We start from the raw sequence: 22,407 nt of genomic DNA, 5'->3' as shown, positions 1-22,407 counted from the left end.
TTTCTTAACATATACAAATAACCAAAAACTTCAATCTTAAATTAAAAATCAGAAAATTGTTTAGTAATCTGAATTCTTTTAAAACATAAGATTGAAAGGATGCTTCTTGTGGTAAAATTTAACTTCTGATCAAAAACAGAAACTAATGAATATAGTAAAAGGATAAAACACAAATAATAACTCAGTTGAAATTACGATAGCCCCCTTGTTATATTGCGCATGCAAAGAGAAGCCAAATAGGCAATATAATTGATGTATCTATCCACTATTAGCCAAAGAACTTTTATATTTGAAAGATAAGAAAATAATTGTAATATGATAAATCTGAATGAGTGATACAAAGAGCAGTTTCTGCTTTAGTTGTCCGTTTAAATACAGTATTGAATGTAATGCTGAATTTGAAAAATAAACTGTTTTAAAAGATGCTACTACTTAAATTGCAGATCTAGAATTTGAATATTTAAAAATATCAAACTGTGTTAAAATTTAAACATATAATATAGATATAAAATATTTTTAACATAATAAAATTTTTTAATATATTTTAAATGCTAAAAGAAATCACAGTTGATTTCAATTTTTATCTTTTTTTTCCTGAGTTTTCATAAAACATTATTTAAATTAGATTTAAAAATTAAATATAAATATATTAGTGAAAAATAATTATCAAAACTAACCTGTTGTTTCATCTAAATGAAACAGGAAAAGAATGCAACAAAGCTCTCGTCCCCATAAACTTTTCTAATATATACATAAAAATAGTTATTCAAATTTTTTTTAATATATAATAATGTTTTTTAATTTAAATAAATACTATAAAACATGCAAAAAATTTATCTTAACTTATCTTTATAATTTTGTATAGGCTGTAAGCTGCAGCCTATACAAAATTATATTTGTAAAATTCATTGTATGTGGCCTACATATAAGGGCAACTAATAAGTACAAGTGTTGTTCAATAAGTTTTGCCTCCTGGGCTGTAACTCATTTATTAATTAATGAAAGATGTTACATTCAAAAGAAAGTTTGAAATGTCCTCTTTCCAAGGAGTACTTCATTTTTCAATATAGTCCCCACTGGCATTGATGCACTAGTTTCTGCATTACTAAGCCAAATGATTGCCATTAATAATTGGGCCATTATTCTGCTATAATTAATAATTATAAATACATTGGGCTTCAGAACGTTGATATATATAGTTTCTGCATGCTGTCAGAGAAGACCAAGGCTGGCTGTTTACGACACCAATACCACACTGCATTGGTGACCTCTTTTTCGGATGCAAAGTGCATCATACCTGTGGGAGATGACAGTCAGGTCAGGGTTAGTGATAATGCTTGCAGCCCAAGGGTGCCTATCACAACTTTGAATGATAGTGTCCCTTGTGTAAAAACAGGAAACCCTATTAATATGGCAAAAGGGTTCCTGAATGAAAGCAATATCATAGTTTAACTCTTGACAAAGCTGAGAGCTTGGACCAATAGTCTATCTGAGGATAACTTAAATAGTATGAATTTTTGAGTTCCAGGGGTGAGTATTGGTGTTGCCATTAAAGTTCATAGTTTATTCTTGACAATAGTTTTGCTTTCATCCGCGTAGGAATGAAACAGACTCTGTCTAATGCATTACAGTTGTGTTTGTCAAGTTTCTCCCAAATACAGTTAGCACAACTTGGCTGTTTGGATTTCTTCTGGCAGTCTCTTTAACTGTGATCTCCCCCACACTGACTGCAGACATGAGTCTAAGCCTCAGTTCTTTACAAAATAGCCAAATTTGAGGCATTTAAAGCACTGATTCAGTAAGAGAAAATCCACCACAGTACAGCAAATTCAGTGCAGATTGATTTCCTCTTAACCATCAGTGCTCTGAGATCCAATGCCATCTCTATGACCCAAGAAACCTGTAGTACTGAGATGGCCTATGGGGAATCAAACTTTTGCTTTCCCAAGAAATTCCTCCTTAGAGAAAGTTTTCTGCAATAATCCCATTTTATTTAAAGATTAATTCTAAGAGATGCTCCTTTTCAACAGACTTTGGAACAGAAATGGACTTTAACAAGAGGAAGTTGCTTCCTGGAAATTGCAGAACACAGACACCATCCAAACAGAGTATCAATGTCACCCTTACAACTAAGGTTAACTGCAACATCCCTTTTTGAATCCAACAAATCTGCTAAACCCCTATCTTAAGATTGTGTGGACTAATTTTACTGATAAGAGCTTTCCTTGTAAGCTCAGAATTATCACCGTAGACCAGTACCATATGAATAGACTTGAATTGGACCAGTACCATATGAATAAACTTGAAAATGACAGAAACTGAAGCTGGCCCTGCCAGGCCTGTCAGCTGCTTAACTGGGTCACAATAGGGAAAACCCGATACCCTAAAACCCATGCAGCTGACAGAAAAAACTGCCTGAAGTGTCCCATAAATGGCCTCACACATCTCTGACAAAGCCACCTCAGTCCTCTCAGCATAAGAAGCAAGAGCAATTGAGAAATCCTCCTTGCTCACAAAAGACCAAGTCTTTTCTCAAGAGAGTCAGGGATAGAGGAGGAAGACAGAGTGGAATCAGTCAGATCAATCAGTTTTTGGAACTGCCCAGTAATGTATCAGGAGTGTTGAGATGTGCTGTCTTCCCGAGGTATTACTTGCTATGTATGCCTTCAGTTTAACAAGAATGTTATGGGTTTCAACAAGAAACCCAGAAGGGCCAAGAGCCACCATTCCCAAAAAGAGAGAAAGTAAATAGAGCCAAATTCACCAAGAAAACTCCAAAAATAGTGTGCCATTGAAGCTGGGAAAACAGTTAAGGTGAGTTGCCATGGCAGTGAAGTGCAATCAAAGGGATTTTTCCAAGAGAACAAAAGGGTGGAGGGAGGGAAAGAGATGGATGAAAAGAATTGGGGGAAGTCCAGATCCTGGCATTCAGAGTGAAAAGTTACCAGGCACAAGACAATAGCTGAAGACAGCTGCTGATAAGGCTGGACCAGGTCTTAGGCTTGGCAAAAACAAGGTTCTATGTGGGGTAGTTGTGCAACTGGCAGAGGGTATATGCAGCTTGTACTTACTGCTACAAATGCTAAAAGTTTGGATATGTGACAAAAGGTTGTATGGCAGCTATCTAAAAGTGTAGCAAATGTGTTGATGATTACTCCTATAAGGAAGGTAATGGAATAGTGCTGAAGTGTTCAAACTGCATTATGGCAAACAAAAAGTTTGGCTTTCAGCTCAACACTGACCACTCATCATTTTCAAATTTCAACAGGTTGCACTCAGAGTCCAGGCCAGGACCAATTATGGTCAATAAAAGGGAACTAAGCTAACCAAATTCATGAAACCTAACTCACACAGAGATGAAAGACGTGAATGTGAAATCTTACAGTTTAATGCCAAAAGGTGCCAAACCACCACTGCATGCAGTTCGAGGTAGCAGAATACGAAATTGACATCATCCTGCTCCAGAAGCAATACCCAGTACAAGGAAAGGTTGGTGGTCTATCACTACAATGGAACATATTTGCTGAAAAAGATAATAAGTGTCATGCCACAGTTATTGTAACAAGGAGGAACATTGATGCATATGCTACCCACATCTCGTAACTCACTTAGAAATAGTCACCATTCCTTACGTGGGTCACAATCTCCAGCTATTGCCCTCTGTCATTCAACAGCGGCAGCCTTCTAGGAAAACTTGAAAATTGTTGTCTTGCCTCAAGACTGGGTAGTTTTAGCAGGCAATTTTAATGCCAAACACTCGTGGGGTTTTACAATAGATGATCCAGCCAGGGAGACCATGAAGGAAGCAGTGGAGAGTTGGCCAAACTCCAGTGAGTTGCAATTGGTTGTCAACCCAGATACAGGTGTTTCCTCATTTTGACCAGACACAGGTGTTTCCTCATTTTAAGTCCAAACTAGAACAAGGAGATAGTTGCTGCTCCTGTGGATGTCCATGCAGTGATGCAAAGCACTATGTACAGTACTTTACTGCCCTCTTACTGAGGGCTTCCACTAGAAGGCTGGTTATATTGACTGGTCAAAACCTCCTGAACAAGTACTTTGAATGCTAGCAGCAAGTAAAGGAAACTTACAGAGACTAAAGGAATTGATGTTAATAGTAATAGATCTCTCATAGCTATAGCTATTCAGCAAAAAACTTCTCAACAGATGGTGCAGCTAAGAAACTTACTAACACTTCTGATTTCTAACTTCCTGTTGTTACTAAACAATGTTATTGCAAGTATAAGTATTTCTGGAAATATTGTTTATGATGTTTTGAGATCATGAGTGCAAATTTACATCCTAAACATAAATGCAGAACAGTGTGTTGAATAGTATATTATTTTAATTTCGTAGGCCAACCATCCAATGATCTCAACAGTCCAGAGAAGGTATCTTCATTACTTCCTTACAACCTCAAGATAATATAAAAGATAAAATAGAATGCTACAGTCACTGGAAAAGATTAAATGCAGATAACTCTTTCAAAAGGGTTTAAAAAAACAAGAATAGTTGAACTATCCTCTAATCATTCCACAGAGGAAAGAAGCAATGAGGAACCAGCATAACACTTACAAATTAATGCAGCTGAAACTTCACCCTAAATTAATATCATATTAGAAAAAAATATAAAATAAAAAATGCTAGTTATATCCAAACAATAGTGAATGTAGGAAAAAGAAGATGTTTAGGCTAATGTTTGAACAGAATATTTGATCTTGATAAATATTAGTTGTATTTCTTTTATCATTTAATACTGCATTACCAAATAAAGAAGTATTTACCAAATTGTCAGAGTTTATTTTTATTTTTTTTTTTTGTAACTCTTTCCGCCCTGTGGGCACTAAGAGGGCCTCTTTTAGAAGGCCCATTATGGGTTCGGCCAGGCCCACAATGGGGCGACCGGGTGGTGAGGGACGGGGCCCGACATATCCGAACGGACCACCCCCCGAAAAATTCCTGGGGATTTTTCGACCCGTTCGGATTCGATCCCGGGTCCCCCAGGGCGGCAGGCTGCTAACCTTGACCGCTCGGCCATCCGGCCGCTTGTCAGAGTTTATTAATAACAATTAGAATAATTACAGGTAAATTTCAACTAAGGAAAATTTCACTTTGTGCTGACCTTGAAACTGAAAGGGATTTGTTAATAAAGATCTAAGTTTCTGATTTGGAATCAGTAAACCTACAGTTGTAATAATATTTCAGGACTGGCTTAACTTAATTGTACATATTGTACTAAAGAATACAATTAAATGGCCACAGAGAAGTACAGTTAAAAAAATAACTTGCCAGATATTTTCAAAAACTCAATGTTTGAATGAATTATTGACTAATTAAACACTTCCAAACTTTTATATGCCATAAAAGCTTCTTTTGTGTAGTTAGGTATATATACTAAGCTCATCCAGAAAGTAAGTACTGTTTGGGTATTAAAAAAGATTTGCAATTTGTTTTCATTTGTATTTTATTACAGAAAAATCTATGTACCTTAAACTACTTTTCAACATATTCACCATGCGAATTAAGGGATGTGTCATATCTTGGCACTAAATACCCGTTTCGTAGAATTTGGCTGCATGCAACCTGAACCAGTTCTGGACATTTACCTTGATATCATCACTTGCAAAATGGTGATGAGATCTATAGCTTACTGTGAGACATTGAAGAAGTTACGGCACGTGATACAGAACAAAAGGCGTGGACTACTGGCATTGTGTTCGTGCATGACAACGCGTGACCGCATACTGCACATGTAACAATGACGTGCTTGATTCATTTCATTGGGAACAATTCTTTCACTCTCCTTATAGTCTGGACTTAGCTCCATCCAACTTCCATTTGTTTTCTCATCTCAAGAAATTTCTTTGCAAGTGATGATGAGATCAACATAAATGTCCAGAACTGATTCGGGTCACAGACAGTCAAATTCTACAAAGTGGGTATGTTTCAATTAGTGCCAAGATATGACACATGCCTTAATTTGCATGGTGAATATGTCGAAAAAGTAGTTTAAGGTATGTAGATTTTTCTGTAATAAAATACAAATGAAAACAAATTGCAAATCTTTTTTAACACTTAAATGGAACACTTTTTGGATGAGCTTAGTAGTTTACATGAGATAAATTCAAACATCTCAAAAATAAATGTGTGGTCCAGTTTTTCACTGTTCAAAAATATTATTTTTGATGTAATCATCTCATGGGTCTGGAAATTCCAAATTTTTATACTTGTTTTTCTTGAGATCTTAAATTTGTTTCAGTATCCTACGAATTAAAATCATTTTTAGGCATTGTTCACTTGTCTGTTGTTTAATTACAACTAACTGGAAAAACAAACAGAAATACAAGCAAGTCTTTCATACAGTAATGCGCATGTTTTTGTTTTTCTATAAGCTCAGTGGACGCTCTGGGCAGGGCCCTCTTTTTTGGAGGAAGATGATCCTGCAGCCCAAAAAGTTAAGCATCACTCTGTTCTTGGTTGAGTGATTGTCAAACAGCTATAGGCTGTAAAATTGTATGTCAAAGTTAGTGAGTTGGACTCGAGAATGAGGAATGCAAGAATGGCCAGTTCCTATCGGGTCATACTGCCAGAGCCTGAGTCCTTTATAACATACAGGTGGGAATCGCGCGTCTTGGCGATTCCATACCTTACACTGGCATTAGGTGGCCAACTGCTTATGATTAAAATACAGTCTCTTTGTACTCTGTAATGCCATTTGGCAGGGCAGGGTCAATAACTTAGAGTTGTGATATGAGAATTCAGTTGTCTCAAATTGTGTTATTTTACAAACAGCCCATGGAGATGTTGGTCTGCATCTTAAATTCTTACAATGGTGATATTTGCAAACAACAGATACAGTATTATCCCAATTTTCACGAACACACATACTATCAAAATGTTGGCTATCATAGCTGTAGCTGATAAGAATGGCATAGTTGTCAGCATTTTTATACCCAGTCTCAATTGCATTCCACATGGCTACACATATCAATTTTTTTACTTGCAATGCCATAATTATATAAAACAGAATTTAAAAAGAAGGTATAAAAATTATTTTCTTACCTTAACAATTGATTTTTGCATAATATTATAAATGTTTTTTCTACCATAAAATACTTCATTTTTTCTAATGCATGCAAATGTAGAATTATAATTTTCATCAATTGAAAAGTCCCAAGATCTATGACCACCTCCACATGATATTTCCATAATTGATTGATTTAGATATAAATCCCAAACAACAAAGTTTGTCTATAAAATATAAGAATTAATAAAAATAGCAAATTTATCACCAATTAACAATTTAATATACTTACTGTATGGAAACCCATTAATAGTAAGTGATTATTATAAAAATCTATTTTTCCAATCCATTCCATATCTGTAGTAATCTGAAAATTAATTATAATTAATGAATTGCATAAAAATATTTGTTCTGATTGATCAAAACAAGAACCAATTTTTAAAATAAATCTAAAAAAAATGAAAACTTATTTCATCCTTTTACGCTGTAATGTTCTAAACTACTTCTAACTTGCATTATTTTTTTTAACAAAAGGATTCTATTTATTGGTTATCTTGCAATAAGTTTAAATTACATGAATACTATTTATTTGAGGAAATCCATTGTAGAAAGTCTGCTACATTTCAAATTTAACCTGAACTTTTATTATTAATACCTGAATTATACCAAAATTTGTTAACTGTTGACAAAAAGCTTTACTGTTGTTATAATTGAATAGCAAGACTGATTCATGATTAACTAAGTATTTCTTCTTTTAACCTTAATCGCATTAAAAATATTTTTTTAGATTGCTTATAAATTTTTTAATTCATTTCTGATGGATTATTCCAAAATTTTTTAAGATTGCAACGTTCTCTCCAACTTGCTTTATCTGATTTATAAGAGTTTATAACCTGACATTGATTTTATTGTTACATCTTCACTATGGTTTCTTTTAACACTTAATGTACTTTGTGTAAATAGCAGTTGTCCTCTCTTTCCAGGTGATCTTCACAAGGGTCCCGAGTTTTACTCTGCACCAGATATTAATAGTAACAACTTATCACTGTAATATCTTGTATATCTTTAAAATTAAGTATTACATACAATTTCCAGATGTGTTTTGAAATTCTTGAATCTCAAAATACATCTGGTTCAAACATTAAAATTAAGATTTAACAATTATGAGACCCAATATAATTTCCAGAATAATGTAATTTTGGAAATTATATTGGGTCTCATAATTGTTAAATCTTAATTTTAATAGTCTTATAAAAATAATACCCAGCAACACTCTTCAGATATTAGTAAACTTTATTTACATTTTATTCTAATGAATAATAGATTTTTAAAAAGCCTATTATTCATTATTAAATCAAATTCATTTATTTCATATAAAATAATAATAATTCAAAAGTCTTCAATCTTATTGAATTTTTTAAAACAAAACAAGTATTAAATTTTTTATTTGGTTACTTTAATATGAAGCTTCATTGTTGTTAAAAGCTATAAATATACAAAATTAATTTTATTCAGAATGAAAAGTTATTAATTTCAGAAAAAAATTATAAGTACAAGTATAGTTCTTTAACATATCTTCAATACAGATACTTCCTGAAATTCCCATTAAGTCGTATCAGGAATATTTTCAAAATTTTCAAATTAATTTTATTCTTAAATCATTCATTTATTTATATTTAAAAATAAAAAGAAATAAATTTTTAAGTAATAAAATTAAATTTCCTTTTCATATCATATCTATTTTGGAATTTAACATGATTTTTATTATAAAATTTTTCTTTATATCTACAGTTGTGATACAATAAAATAAAAACCTCTATAACATGTCTATATTAAAATTAATTGGTTAACTTTAATATAGTAAACTGCAACAAAACTGGCAAGAGGATTACAGTTTCAGTGTACCACTCAGAGAACCCAAGGTCAAATCTGGATAGTCAAACAAATCCCAAGTATTTTTTTGTATGTGGTCTGCTTCCAGAAACATTAGGGTCCCTATTCCTTGTCAACTGGTTACTTTCCTATGGGTCTGGCCAAACCAATGATGGGCTTGAAAAAAGGCCCTCTTAGTGCTCATGGAGCAGAAAGAGTAAAAAGAAAAAAAATAGACTAACAAATTTATCATTTCAAATTTACTTATTCTAAGTTAATTTAATAACCAGTTGAATGAATTTAACTTTGATTTTATAAATTAGACGAATTATTATTATTATTGTTATTATTTTTTTTTATCTACTGAGAATGGACTTATTATATATTTTAAAAGTATAAAACTTTTTATACTGAAGTCACATTACTGCAAATTACTCAGCTGACAGCTTCTAATTATTGTTAAGCATAACTTTGTTTTATAATTTACAAAATTGAATAATTAAGTTAATTAAGATTACTTTTAATTAACTTAATTAAGATTACTTGTAATTAACTATATGTACTTTTTACAATAAACAAACAAACGGAAGATATTTTCTTCCATTCTACTAAAATTCATTGTTAAGCTGTTAAATTAAATATTTTTATTTATAAAATTCATATTACATCATATCCAGTGAGACTATTTAGTTTTTACTTTAAAATTTCACTTATACCTCTTTGATCAATAAGTATTGGGAATAGTTCAATAAAACGCAAGATTTGAATTTATTCATCAACATTTATTTCGTCCCCTTCAAAAGAATACCCTCCCACTGCAATGCACTTATGCCAATGTTTTTTCCAATTCTAAAAAACATGCTTTGGTCATTTTTGTGAAATCCATTCAAAACTCAAAACAAAATTTGTTTTAATGAGTAGCATCAAATGACTCAAAACATTACCACCAAGTGGAAATTTTAGTTGAGGAAACAGGAACAAGTCACAGAGTGTCATATCAAATGAAAACAGAGCTTGCAAAACTGTATTTGTTGAATTTTTGGCCAAAACTTCACAAACAAGAGCATTGTGAACAGGTGCATTATTGTGATGCAAAATCCACAAGTTTTCTCATCACAAATTGGGTAGTTGTCTACAAATTGCTTCATGAAAATGATTAAAAAAAAATGCTCAAATAATATTGTTTGTTGACAGTTTGGCCAATTGGAAGGAATTTGTGATGCACAACACCACAACAATCAAAGAAAACAGTCAACATGACCTTGATTTTTGATTGATTTTGATGTGGTGTTTTTTTGGTCTTGCTTCACCTTTCCAGTGCCATTCAATTGTTGAGTCATTTTTGTGTCAAAAGTATAGATTCATGTTTCATCACAGTGATGATGCATTTTAAAAACAATTTACCTTGAGAAAGCATTCCCTCAACCACTTGAACACATTGTTATTTTTGGAAAAAATTTAACATTTTCAGGGCAACTCAAGAAGTGACATACTGCTAGCCCAAATGATACTAAAACATGTTCAGTAAATTGTTAAACGACAATCATTGAGCACCAAATCTCTTACTTGATGTTTTGTTGTTGAGTGATGTGTTGTTCATCAGTTGAAGTGGATAGTCTATTAGAGCACGGTCCATCTTTGATGTGTTCTCTGTCTTCCTCAAACATCTTGTACCATTCAAAAACTCTTGTTTTTGATAAACTATCACTACCAAAGGCTTTTTGTAACAAAACAAAATTTAATGCATGTTCTATGATCGCTTACACTCAAAATTTTGAAAAATCACAGATGCAAAAATTTTTTACACATAAAACAAGGATTTATTTGCAAACAAAAATAGACAATGATGGTGCTAAATGTTGATGAAAGTCATAATGAACGACAAAAAATAATGACAGCGTTCTCTTGCACGCATGCAGTTTAAAATAACCATTCCATTACTGTGATACTTTTTGGTCACAGTAGTAAATAACATCTTATAATTACAGAATAATTAATTATTATTTTCTTAAATTTAGAAGTATTTAATACCTTAATTGAGTGTAATTTCTGTAATAAATTATTTGATGATTTAAAAACAAAAATTCTACCATCACGACCTGAGGAAAATATCTGCATTTTATGTTCTTTAATGTCAGTAACTCCATTTTTACTATGAATGTGATGAAATTTTTGATTTGGATCCTGTTTAAAAAAATAAGAATATATAAAATGTTGTATAATATATTTTCTGACAATAAAATGGTATAAATTATAATAAATTTCAGCAAACCTTAGAATCAGAATTGTATACATAAATATTTCCATCACGATCACCAAGAATGAGAGATCCATATGAATCCAAAAGAGCAGCTGACATCCATCTTTGTTTACAAAGTGGAAGAATAAAAGTTGATTGTTTTTCCAATTCATATTTATCAGAATTTCTCAATTTCCAAAGTATCTAATAGAAAAAAATTAAATAAATAATTAAATACTTTTTAATTAACCTAAGAATTTCCCGTAATTTCATATAATTGATTATGAAATTAAAAAGATATAAATATTTATAATCGACAGTTCAAATAATTTAATTTATTCTCTTAGTTTTTTACTCTTTCTGTCCCACGAGCACTAAGTGGATCTTTTTCTAGGCCCATTATAGGTTTGATAAGCTCCACAATTTGGGCAGCCAGGAAGAACAGAGCCCAATATAATCAGGACAGACTGAAGAATTTCTGAGGTGTCTAATCTGAGTCCAGATTCATAAACACTTCATATTATAAGTCATGATAAATTTCCTTGTAGGTTGCCAGATATAAAAAATTTTGTATTCACAAAGCACAATTATGTATGTATGTATGTATGTATGTAACTGTTTGTAAATTATTTGAAAAATCTTACCATTTCTCCAGCAGGACCACAGGATAAAATAAAATTTGAATCTTTTGTGATCCATAATAGATTATGAATTTTTCCTTTATGCAGATAGATTTCATTTCTTCTAGTAATCTTGCCATCATCTTCAATTTTATCAAATATATATAATAAATTTAAAATTATAATAACAACAAAGAAAATTATTATAAACTTTCATTAAAATATAATTTAGATTTAAAGTTACAAATATAATTTCTAAGAAAATATTGATGGAAGGATTGATAAATGTTCTTTGCTAATAAATTTTTATTAATCGTATAAAAATTTAAATATTTTTATCATTGCCATATCCTTAGTCCTAGACATCCAAAAACTGATAATATTCTGTTTCAAGTTTAACTTATCAGAATAAAAAATAACATAGATGTGTCTTTGTTTAATGGTTAGACAGATTATCAATTTGAGTGAAACATCATATTTATAGCAATTTTGCTAATGTTATAATATAAATACAGCAAGTACTCACTTCATGTCCTCTCATTATACTTTGTTGAGAAACAACACATTTGTAATCATTTACAGTTAGTGTTTAATTTTCTTTATAAACAGTAAAACTGATTCTTTGAGGTGAAAAATAAATGCTGAAGGTTGCAAACACAATCCAATTAAAGCAGTATTAACTGAATTACACCTTTTACAAAAAAAAATATATTTCTTGGTAGACTGTATATACAGGATGAGTCATTTTCATTTGATCCTTTCACACGCTCTTAAGGTAATAACGATTCCATGGCGGAGTCGACCTTTTATTATAGGCTACTCATCTGCCTCCAAATGCAAAAAAGTTAAAAATAGTCCTCTAGCGGTGGCACAATGATAAAATTAATAAATACATTTTAAAAAAATTGCCAGAATGAATTTACTTTACAAAAAATATATTTCTTGGTAGACTATACCACTAGAGAACTACTTTTAACTTTTTTGCATTTGGAGGCAGATGAGTAGCCTACAATAAAAGGTCGGCTCCACCGTGGAATTGTTATTACCTCGAGAGTGTGTAAAAGGAACAAATGAAAATGGCTCATCCTGTATGTATAATCTACCAAGAAATATATTTTTTTGTAAAAGTAAATTCATCCTGGCAATTTTTTAAAAATGAATTACATCTTGTTTATATCATTTAGCCTAGGATAAAATTGGTTTTGTTATTAATACATACTGTTTTGCTTAATGTCACAGTTTCCAAGAACCTATTGATGACATTAAGTGAAGACTTGTACTCTTATAAAGTATTTATATATTACCTACATATTTATTATCCATTACATATAGTAATTCATTTCATTAAAAAAGGCAAATTTTAATTGTAATCTATGTTTTAAAATGGTTAATAAACACATGTTAGATAATCAATAATTAATTATTTCAATAATCATGATATTTTCTTGTATGTGTATGTATTGTGAATTCCTGTGTTTGTTGTCATATATTTTGGTATTTTCATGATGAATTTTAATAATAATTTATCTGAAACTTTTGCTGACATTGTTCCATTCCATTAGAAATGTAGACATTGATTTAATTATATTCAAATTTATGAATATATTATAAAGGAGACAAACATAATTTCAAAAAATAAAATAATGATTTATATACTTTATAAGTAATTTTTATACTATGAAAGAACAATTGAATTCTAAAACAATGCAAACAGTTTATAAAGTATTTTAAATAAATTCAATATTAACTATGAAATACTTCATACCTGTAAACTGAAACAGACATGCCTTCCCAGTTATGTTTCCAAATATTAATAATTTTCCACACGGAGAACATGCTAATATATTATATGAATAAAATTCTTTATCTTGAAAAATCTGCTTCCATTTATTATTTTGTAGAGAATATGAAAATAGAATCCTAAAAAATATGAATATAAAAACAAAAATGTTAATTATTCAATATGAATATAATTTTTATAATATTCAATTATATATATAAAAATTTATGAAATTAAATCTGATTTATCAATTAAGACGAAAATTAAGAATTTAATAAACTGATATGGTTAATGTTACTCCTGAATTAAATTCTTAACCTGCTTCAGATAAAAATACACCAGAATTTTTACTTGAAACAGGTTATTCAGCCTGAACTCTCAGAGTTATTTTTCTATTTGAAGTTAACTTTTACTTTATGTTTTGTATTAATTATTGACATTATAATTATTATGTAATATGTTTTGAGAACGAAAGCAAGTCTAAATTTAATTTAAATTATAAAATTCTAAATTGTTTTAGCTTATATATATGATTTATATAAGCTAGTTATAAAAATAATTTGAAACTTAGAACAATATCTATAATACATTACAGATGTAAATTTGAATTTTAAATGTGTTTTTTTTTTATAGAACAGTCCCTTTTGTGAAATTTGAAGATTTCCATTTAGATCCAAGAAGATGATTTCTTCTCAATTGATAAAAAATTTCTTAAACTAACCTCTCTGTCTTAATGAGCTAAAATGAATTATCATCACTTATACTTTCAAACATAATCTTATACAAATTTTAAAATTGTTTACATTAATTATAATATTAATTAAATAGTTAATGTTTCTGACACACATTTATTTATATTCACATATTTTTATTTGTTGCTATTATTACTTTTAGTTTACAATCAATTTTAAAATAAAATATAGACTTGTTTTAATCTGAAAAATTTTTATGCATTAGTTCTTTGTAAAAAAAATTTGAAAAATGCAATAGTTTATTATAGTGTTGTTGCTGTCTAATTTAAAACTAATTTAATTTAATTTTTGTTAGCAAAAATAATTCATCACATGACTTAGCAAATAAAGATTTTCGATTTACTTTCATTATATACAAAATTAGACATCAGTGCCAGTGAAAACTCACAAATAGAAAGTTTAATTCAACATGAAAATATAATATAAGATTAATATTAGCATTAATCTAAATAATAGTAATGCTCTTCTAATTCTAATAAGAGTTTCTATAAATTTCAGTTGTAGACAGCTTGAATAAAAGGTAGGTAAATGGGATAAATAAAATATTGTTTTTCTTTCTCAACATACCTAAAACATATTATCACATTTTTAAAATATAACTAATAAAATATAATAAACAAATATAAATTAAAGAGTGAGCTAATGTATGATACAACCCAAATAAAAAATACCTTGGTTATTTGCTGATTTTAAACAGTGTCATTTTAATATTTTGAACATCATAACAGAAAAGAGACAATGGATTTGCCTACAAAAATTGTTGTGTTAAACCATGACATTCATTAACATAAAACAACACAATAAAAATGCAAATGCTTGCATAAATGTTAAAGAAAGAACTACTTGAAATAAGTGACATAAAAACTTCAGATACTGCTAGCATTAACAAAGTATGAGAAAATCAAAAAGTAACACCTTTAAATTTTTCATACACAGGCATTGACTTTCTTTGAAATAAATAAATATACAAAATGAGGTATGTTTAGTAGCCTACTTGTCTACATGGCAATTGTACTGGTTCAAGCATTGTCCCAGTACGTGGCGAGGTTAAATATTCCAGACATTTCTTCAAGAAGGCTTTCTTGAAGAATCTGCTGATATTTTTCTGCATTCACTGTTCCATCAATAAAATGCAGAGTACCAAAACCTTGAGCACTTGTGCAACTCTATAACATAATGCTTACTGGCAACTTTGTTGTATAATTAAGGCACTCAAGAAGAAAAAATTTGTGTCTTTTTTGCAACCTTATTTTACCTTGTAAAACTAGTAGCCAAATTTATGCAAATATATCCAACAAGTCTCTTTAGTAATTTGTTTACTGCTGGCTGCATTCCATTCAATAACCAATTCTGAAAGTAATGCTTGCTGGTTTTCTTTGATGATTCCATGAAGAACTTGAGATTGAAAGCTGCTAAAATTTTCAATCATCCTGTAAATTTTTCTGGATCACTGATACCAGTTTCTTGATACTTTTTTAAAATATTAGAAGCTGTTGATTAGCCAATTTTTAACTTTGAAACTATTTGATATAAGAACATTCCCTCTTCATCAAAATTTACAATTACTTCACTAATATCACGAGTTATTGCTTTTCCAGGTGCCATTTTTTTACTAATTTATACTAAATGATGTAAATTAATGTTATTGACTATTAATGTATGCATATTAGTTAATTACAAATAGATAATATTTAATAATATTTAAATAAGTCTGAGAGCCGCATGCAGCTCTTTTTGAGTTACATGCGGCTCTTGCTGAAAGTGTTAATTTCTGTTTTTTATTATTATTTTTACAATTTTATTTTTATAATTTTGTGAAAATACAGGTATACCTCGAGTTACGTCGTTTTGAGTTACGTAGTTCTCAATTATACGTCTTTTGTCAAAAAAGTATATGGAAAAATAAAAATCAAGTTTAAGTCATTTTATTCGAGTTTACATCTGTCCGCCACAAATATTGAAGTTGTAATATCACTAAAAAAGCATTAAAAGCACATAAAATCATATTAAAATATGTACATTTACAGTAAATGTTAATATAATCATCATAAATCCTAGAGAACGAAACATGAAAACATGTATTTCTGTGTTGCCGTCTTATTTAGCGGTCTTTAAGTGCTCATTATTGGCATTTTCCACCGTAGTTCCGACATAGGTCGTAAACTACACAAGTAAATTTGACTTACGTCGCCTTTCCTGGAACCAATTACCAACGTAAGGTGAGGTATACCTGTATGTTTATTAAAAAAATTCAATATTTGTTTTATATTATATTTATATTATATAATAAAATTGCACGCCTTACTATACTATCTGCCACGACAATACAGAACTGCAGCTCCCGTGCATTTTGCAAAACCTACATTGCGGCTCCCACTGAACTCTAGCTTGCCCACCCCTGATATATATTGTTGATTTATAATATATAAATATATTGGTATAAACTCATAAAAAGTATATATTATGAAATATTCTTACTAATAATTAAAGAATAGAAAATAATAAGTGAATTTTAATTGAAATATATAAATACTCGAATTATTTCCAAAGGGAAAAGGCAAGATCAATAATCTTGCCTTTGATCTTTAGAGTGTCCCAATTAATGTGATTTAAATATCATATTGCTACTATTCTTTTAATAAATTAATTTAATTTACAGTTAGTGTAATTAATTATCATAGTTTCAAACAAATTTTGCATACCCTTCATTAGTCGACGTAAAAATGACTGGCTGATCATTTGGAAACAGAAGACCGATATTACGAGGAAAATCATTTCTGTCGTCATTCTAAAACATTTGAGAATATAACTGATTTATTTTTAAAAAGAAAAGTCAATCAAAAATTTATAAATTACAGCTTAATTTATCAACAAATAAATAATAATTAATCAATTTTTACACACTAACAAATTTATTTAAATAATTTAGTATAATTAATATAATTTTTCAAAAGAATAATTTGTTTACTTTGCAAAATTCTAAAATGTAAATTGACATTAAATACTGACTTAGTTTAAGAATTTTCTCTTGTGATATTCTTTTATATATTGTTTCTATTAGAATTATATTTATGGAGTGTTACAAAAATAGTGGGCTGGCTGTACATAGTCATACTACATTCATTAAAATAAAAAAAAATTTTTTAAGCATATGGTCTAAAATCACTTATTTACAAGCTATATCAATTTAAATGTCAGCAGTAAGAAGGATAAATAATGTACTACCAGAATGCATACTAAATGATGCTGATCTCAATATCATAGCTAAGTGTGTTGTGTAGGTTGTTTGTATTTTGCTACTTTACCATCAAACATGTACTCAAGTTACATTTATAAAAACAGAGATTATTCTCTCGGAGATGCTATACAGCACGGCATACTGCAATACGGCAGAAGCAAGACAACATTAAGCAGTCAACAGTAACCAAACAAAAACATATTCAAATGATTACATAAGAGGGAAAATGGGATGTTTGATGCCTCCAGCCTGAAACTGCAAAAGACCCCAAAGTACAAGAACAAAGTACAAGTACCCCAAAGACTCAAAAGAACATTTGCTTGGGTAGAGGAATACTTGAATGACAGTACTAAAAGAATTTCACATTTGGAAAGCATTAATCATGTGACTGTGTGATAACTTTTTAAAAACTCTCATCTGCATCTGTATCAAATACAAGTACAGACACTAAGAGAGGTTGACTTCCTACCACAGAAAGCCTTTTGCATCTAGCTGTTGAAACAAGGTGACACTGGCTCTTTTTTTGCCATCTGTGCTCTTTCTTGGATAAAGCTAGCTTTACAAGAGACATTATCATCAATTTCCATAACTTGATGTTTGGCAAGAATCAAATCCTCATGCCTTTATCCAGTCCAGGTACCAACAACAGTTTTCTCCGAATGTATGGGGGGATTATCCATATATTTTGATTGGTCCCTTTGTTCTTCTTGGATGCCGGAGCAGGAAAAATCATTGATACTTATAAGAACACAACCTTGAAACAGTCAGTAGATGCCTGCTAGTTTGGCAGTTTTAAACTGAAGTGCTGTGGCCCACCAAGATGCTGCAATGATACTTTAGGGATTTCTGAAAGGAAGCCAATGCAACACTGGGCAATCTGACAAGGAGGAGCATTATCCAGGAAACCCTAATTTCCCTATGAGAAACTGACCCCTATTTACAGGTTAGACACATGAAGAAAACCCATGGCTGGACTGTTGGTGAGATGCAAACCTGTGACTAGTGTTTGGTAAAATTTATCCACTTGACTATTGGTGGGCCTTATTGCCCTGAAATATAGTGCCAAGCAGCACCATAACACTTCTTACATGTATTACTAAAAGTACTAATAACACAGTAATTCTATATTGATACAGAAGTAAGAGTGTTGCAAGAAAAAATGATCAAGTTGGGAGTGCCACTATTAGAAAAAGATTGAAAAATACTATGCTATCCATTACAGCATGTATGTGGTTCATGAATGACGATGCATCTGCCATTTCAGTCACATAATTCATGAATATTTGAGGCAACCTATCCTGTAAAATGGATTAGACATATAGTCTAGTATGCTATTCACGCCAAGTAATATTAATAAGAAGTAGAACTTACTGTGTATGGTGTTACCAAATATTTTTCTTCCGAGCGCTTTTGACGAATGTATTTCCGTCGTCTTCAGGCAAATAAGAGATTTATATCAAACGTGAACATTCGAAACAGAGAAGAACACATACAAATTTAAATAAAAATTTGTATGTGCAGTTTAAATTTTTATTTAAATTTGTGTGTTCTTCTCTGTTTCAAATGTTCATGTTTGACATAAATCTCTTATTCGCCTGAAGACGACGGATATACATTCGTCAAAAGCGCTCGGAAGAAAAATATTTGGTAACACCATACACAGTGAGTTCTACTTCTTATTAATATGGATTAGACAAGTAGAATCTACATCTTGGCCCACACAGTCTCTGGATCTCTATCTCTATCCCCTTGACTTTATCCATAGGGTCATTTAAAAGTGTATTCTACTCAAGCTCATAATATTGTGAATCTTTACCAGAGAGTACAAAATAGATGCTTGAAAATTAGAACTTTCAGGTATCCATTTTTTGAGTGGGTAAGGCAATCTTTGGTACAATGGGCTCAACAGTGCATTGTTGTACACGGATCATATTTCAAACTTCTCTTCTGAAGAATCCACCATGCCAGTTATTTTCTTAATTAGTTTGGCTTAATTGTTGTAATTTTTCATGCTATTATTTGAACTAAACAGAGGTATTTTATTGTTCAAACAAAAACTGGGTATACTTCAGAAACAACATATTTTAGACCATATGCATAATCTTTTTTCATTTTAATGAGTATAGTATTATTATGTTATATAAAAAAATACTATAAAACATTTATTATATATTAATTTAATGAATGTCAATATGAGATAGAGTAAATAATCTAAATTTTTAGCTCAGATTTTATTATACAACAACATAAAATACCAACCAATAATATTACAATGTATTCAAGATAAGATCCTTCTGAAGCTACAGCGCTTCTGCTAACATCCATATCACTTATTAAAGCAATCATCAAAACTAAATTTTGTGATACAGTAAACTCACTTTAAAACAAACATCAATAAAGTGCATTTTGCCCTTCCCTTGGAATAACACCATTTTCATACAATAAAGCAAAAATTTTACTAGAATTTGTTAAACCTACCTGTAAATTACCTTAACTTCCTAGAAATAACCCTACTTCCAATAATAACTGCTTTCTACACTTTTTAACATGAACAATAAAAAGTTTTACTGTAGAATGTTCCATTTTCAGTATAATAGATTTTCTTCCAGTAAGCAAAGACTGGTTCAACCTCCAATTGTATAGCAATTCAAATATCTGGCTTTATTGGACCATTCTACCATACTCAGAAAATAGGTATTAAAGTTTAAGGACTCCCACCCCTTTAAAGGGATGCAGTCCTGTGCAAATACATGCTAGTTTGCATATTAGGGGTTTGCATTTAGATTATGCTTTGCACCGGTTAAAGGTTTTATGAGCAGTGTTTTGTATATTAGGGGTTCATACAATGATGCTAAGTTGGCTACTTTGTGCCAAATTTGGCTCCTTTTATACTCTTTTGGCACCAAAAAATATTTTCTACTTTTTCAAACAATCCTCAATAAGAAAAATCATGGATTTCTTTTAGCTTTGTTTTGTTTAACCATTTTGACATGCTGCTCCACACTTCAATGGCAAATACCATCCTCCTCATTTTGTTTGATTTGAAATCATTTAAAACATTAATTTGTTTGTGTAAATAAATTTAATTTTATTTAACTTAATTTAATAAATCAATTCAAAATACTATGATTTAGAAATTTTGATTGCCTAAGCTTTAGCTCCCTAAACTATACAACCTTGATCTTGACTCTGAAAATTGTTAGTTTGCTTTATTGAAAATTCATATTAACTACTGTTCCCTTAGCAATTCATATTAATGCAAGTTGACTGTATCTTTAAAAGTTTTCATTGCTGTAGCTTCCACCTACGCTATTGATTAGAATCTTAAAAAAGACCCTACAACTTTTCTTTCATTTTAGGGAACAAATAAAAGTCTGTGAAACAAGATCAGAAGAATAAGATTAGCAAACCATAGTTATGTTCTTCTTGGTCAGATTTCGTAGATCATGAAATGAAATCTGACCAATGTGCAAGAATATTCTCATGGTGATTCTGGTTCTATTCCTTGTGCATTAGACCACTTTCATTATACAGATTCCTTCACATAAGATATATTGAAATTCTCTACCATTTTTCTTATTAACAGTCTAATCACTAGAAATGACTTTGATATTTGCTTGCATCCAGATTTGCATCATTTCTTATTCACAGATTTTTTCTAATATTGATATACATATTCATCTTAATGCATTGCTCATAATAAAGATCAAAAATACAAGTGATTACAAGAATTTACAAGAAACTGATATCCGTCTCTCATAATTACATGTAATGAAAAATATAAACATTCAGTTCATTCTTAACTCTACCTCAAAAACAAATATAGCATAGACCTGCTGTTAAATATATTAATGCAATCTTATAAACAAAATCAAAATTTAATTACTAAACCTTTTACAATCATAAATTTCTGATAGTAAAAGTATGTTTTTGGAAACCAAAAACTAAACAACTTGTCTGATATAAAAAAATAAAGAAAGAAAATGTAAAACTTGCATCATTTACATATATTCTTACATATATTCTTAATTTATAATTCTTAACTTTAAGATTTTTAAAGAGAATAAACATAATTCTAAAATTTTTAAATTACTATCTCATTGTATTGATAATTATTTTAAAATGTTAGTAGAATATTTTTTAAAACTAAATAATAATTTACCTGTGGAATTTGCAATCTTGTGGCATTTTCTCCAGATACAAATTCTTTTAAATGCCAAAGAATCACCCCTCCGTCACTTCCTCCCGTGGCCTAAAATTTTAAGTATTAATGCTAAATCCATTCTAAATATTTTTACTATGCAAAGGTCTATAAAGATTTTAATGTTTAACAAATTTAAATGTGGCCACCATTCCCTTCAAAGTTGTCCTCCCTTGCATTTGTACAATAATCACACCACTTCTGCCAAGCCTCAAACCTTTCTTGGAAATCATTACTTTGAAGATTCAAACTAGATCTCCTTGATTGTATCAAAATTCCATCTCTTGAGTTTCAATTTTATTTTTGGAGAACAAAAAGAAGTCACAAGAGGCTAAATCCGACAAATAAGGAAGATTGGAAGACTATCTTATTGTCTTATGTCAAAAATGCTGACGTTTTGAAAACTTTCTGTGAGGAAGTGTTGTCATGATGTAGAAGTGAGGTTTGGTTGCACTACTGTGCTGGTATTTTGTAACAAACATCCTCCTCAATTGACTTAAAATGTTGCAGTGAAAGTCTGAATTCACTGTCTCAACAAGAGAAATAAATATAATTCTGGGTACACAATCCCATTACGATAAAAAAAAAAGGCATGCCCTTTGTCGTGCTTGTGACAGATCTTGTCATCTTGGGGTCTCTCCCACGGCTTAGTTGCCATAGGCCTCTCGAAACGTTTCAAGA

At 30.4% G+C, this 22,407-nt stretch overlaps 1 protein-coding gene across 1 annotated transcript in view; it reads right to left on the bottom strand.

Annotated features, from left to right (window-relative positions):
- LOC136986100 (tRNA (34-2'-O)-methyltransferase regulator WDR6) overlaps positions 1–22,407 on the bottom strand; it is a 43,803-nt gene that overhangs the window by 3,890 nt on the left and 17,506 nt on the right. The window contains exons 9-17 of the mRNA XM_067283565.1: positions 21,688–21,777; positions 16,990–17,075; positions 13,521–13,675; positions 11,780–11,898; positions 11,169–11,339; positions 10,928–11,080; positions 7,317–7,391; positions 7,063–7,251; positions 678–741 (exon numbers count right to left, since the gene is read on the bottom strand). Coding sequence (XP_067139666.1) covers positions 678–741; positions 7,063–7,251; positions 7,317–7,391; positions 10,928–11,080; positions 11,169–11,339; positions 11,780–11,898; positions 13,521–13,675; positions 16,990–17,075; positions 21,688–21,777 — 1,102 coding nt within the window. The remainder of the gene's footprint in view (positions 1–677; positions 742–7,062; positions 7,252–7,316; positions 7,392–10,927; positions 11,081–11,168; positions 11,340–11,779; positions 11,899–13,520; positions 13,676–16,989; positions 17,076–21,687; positions 21,778–22,407) is intronic.

The sequence above is a fragment of the Centruroides vittatus genome, unplaced genomic scaffold, assembly GCF_030686945.1.
Source record: "Centruroides vittatus isolate TY-2023 unplaced genomic scaffold, ASM3068694v2 contig_990, whole genome shotgun sequence".
Lineage (NCBI taxonomy): Eukaryota > Metazoa > Arthropoda > Arachnida > Scorpiones > Buthidae > Centruroides > Centruroides vittatus.
This window is presented reverse-complemented; position numbering and strand designations above follow the sequence as displayed.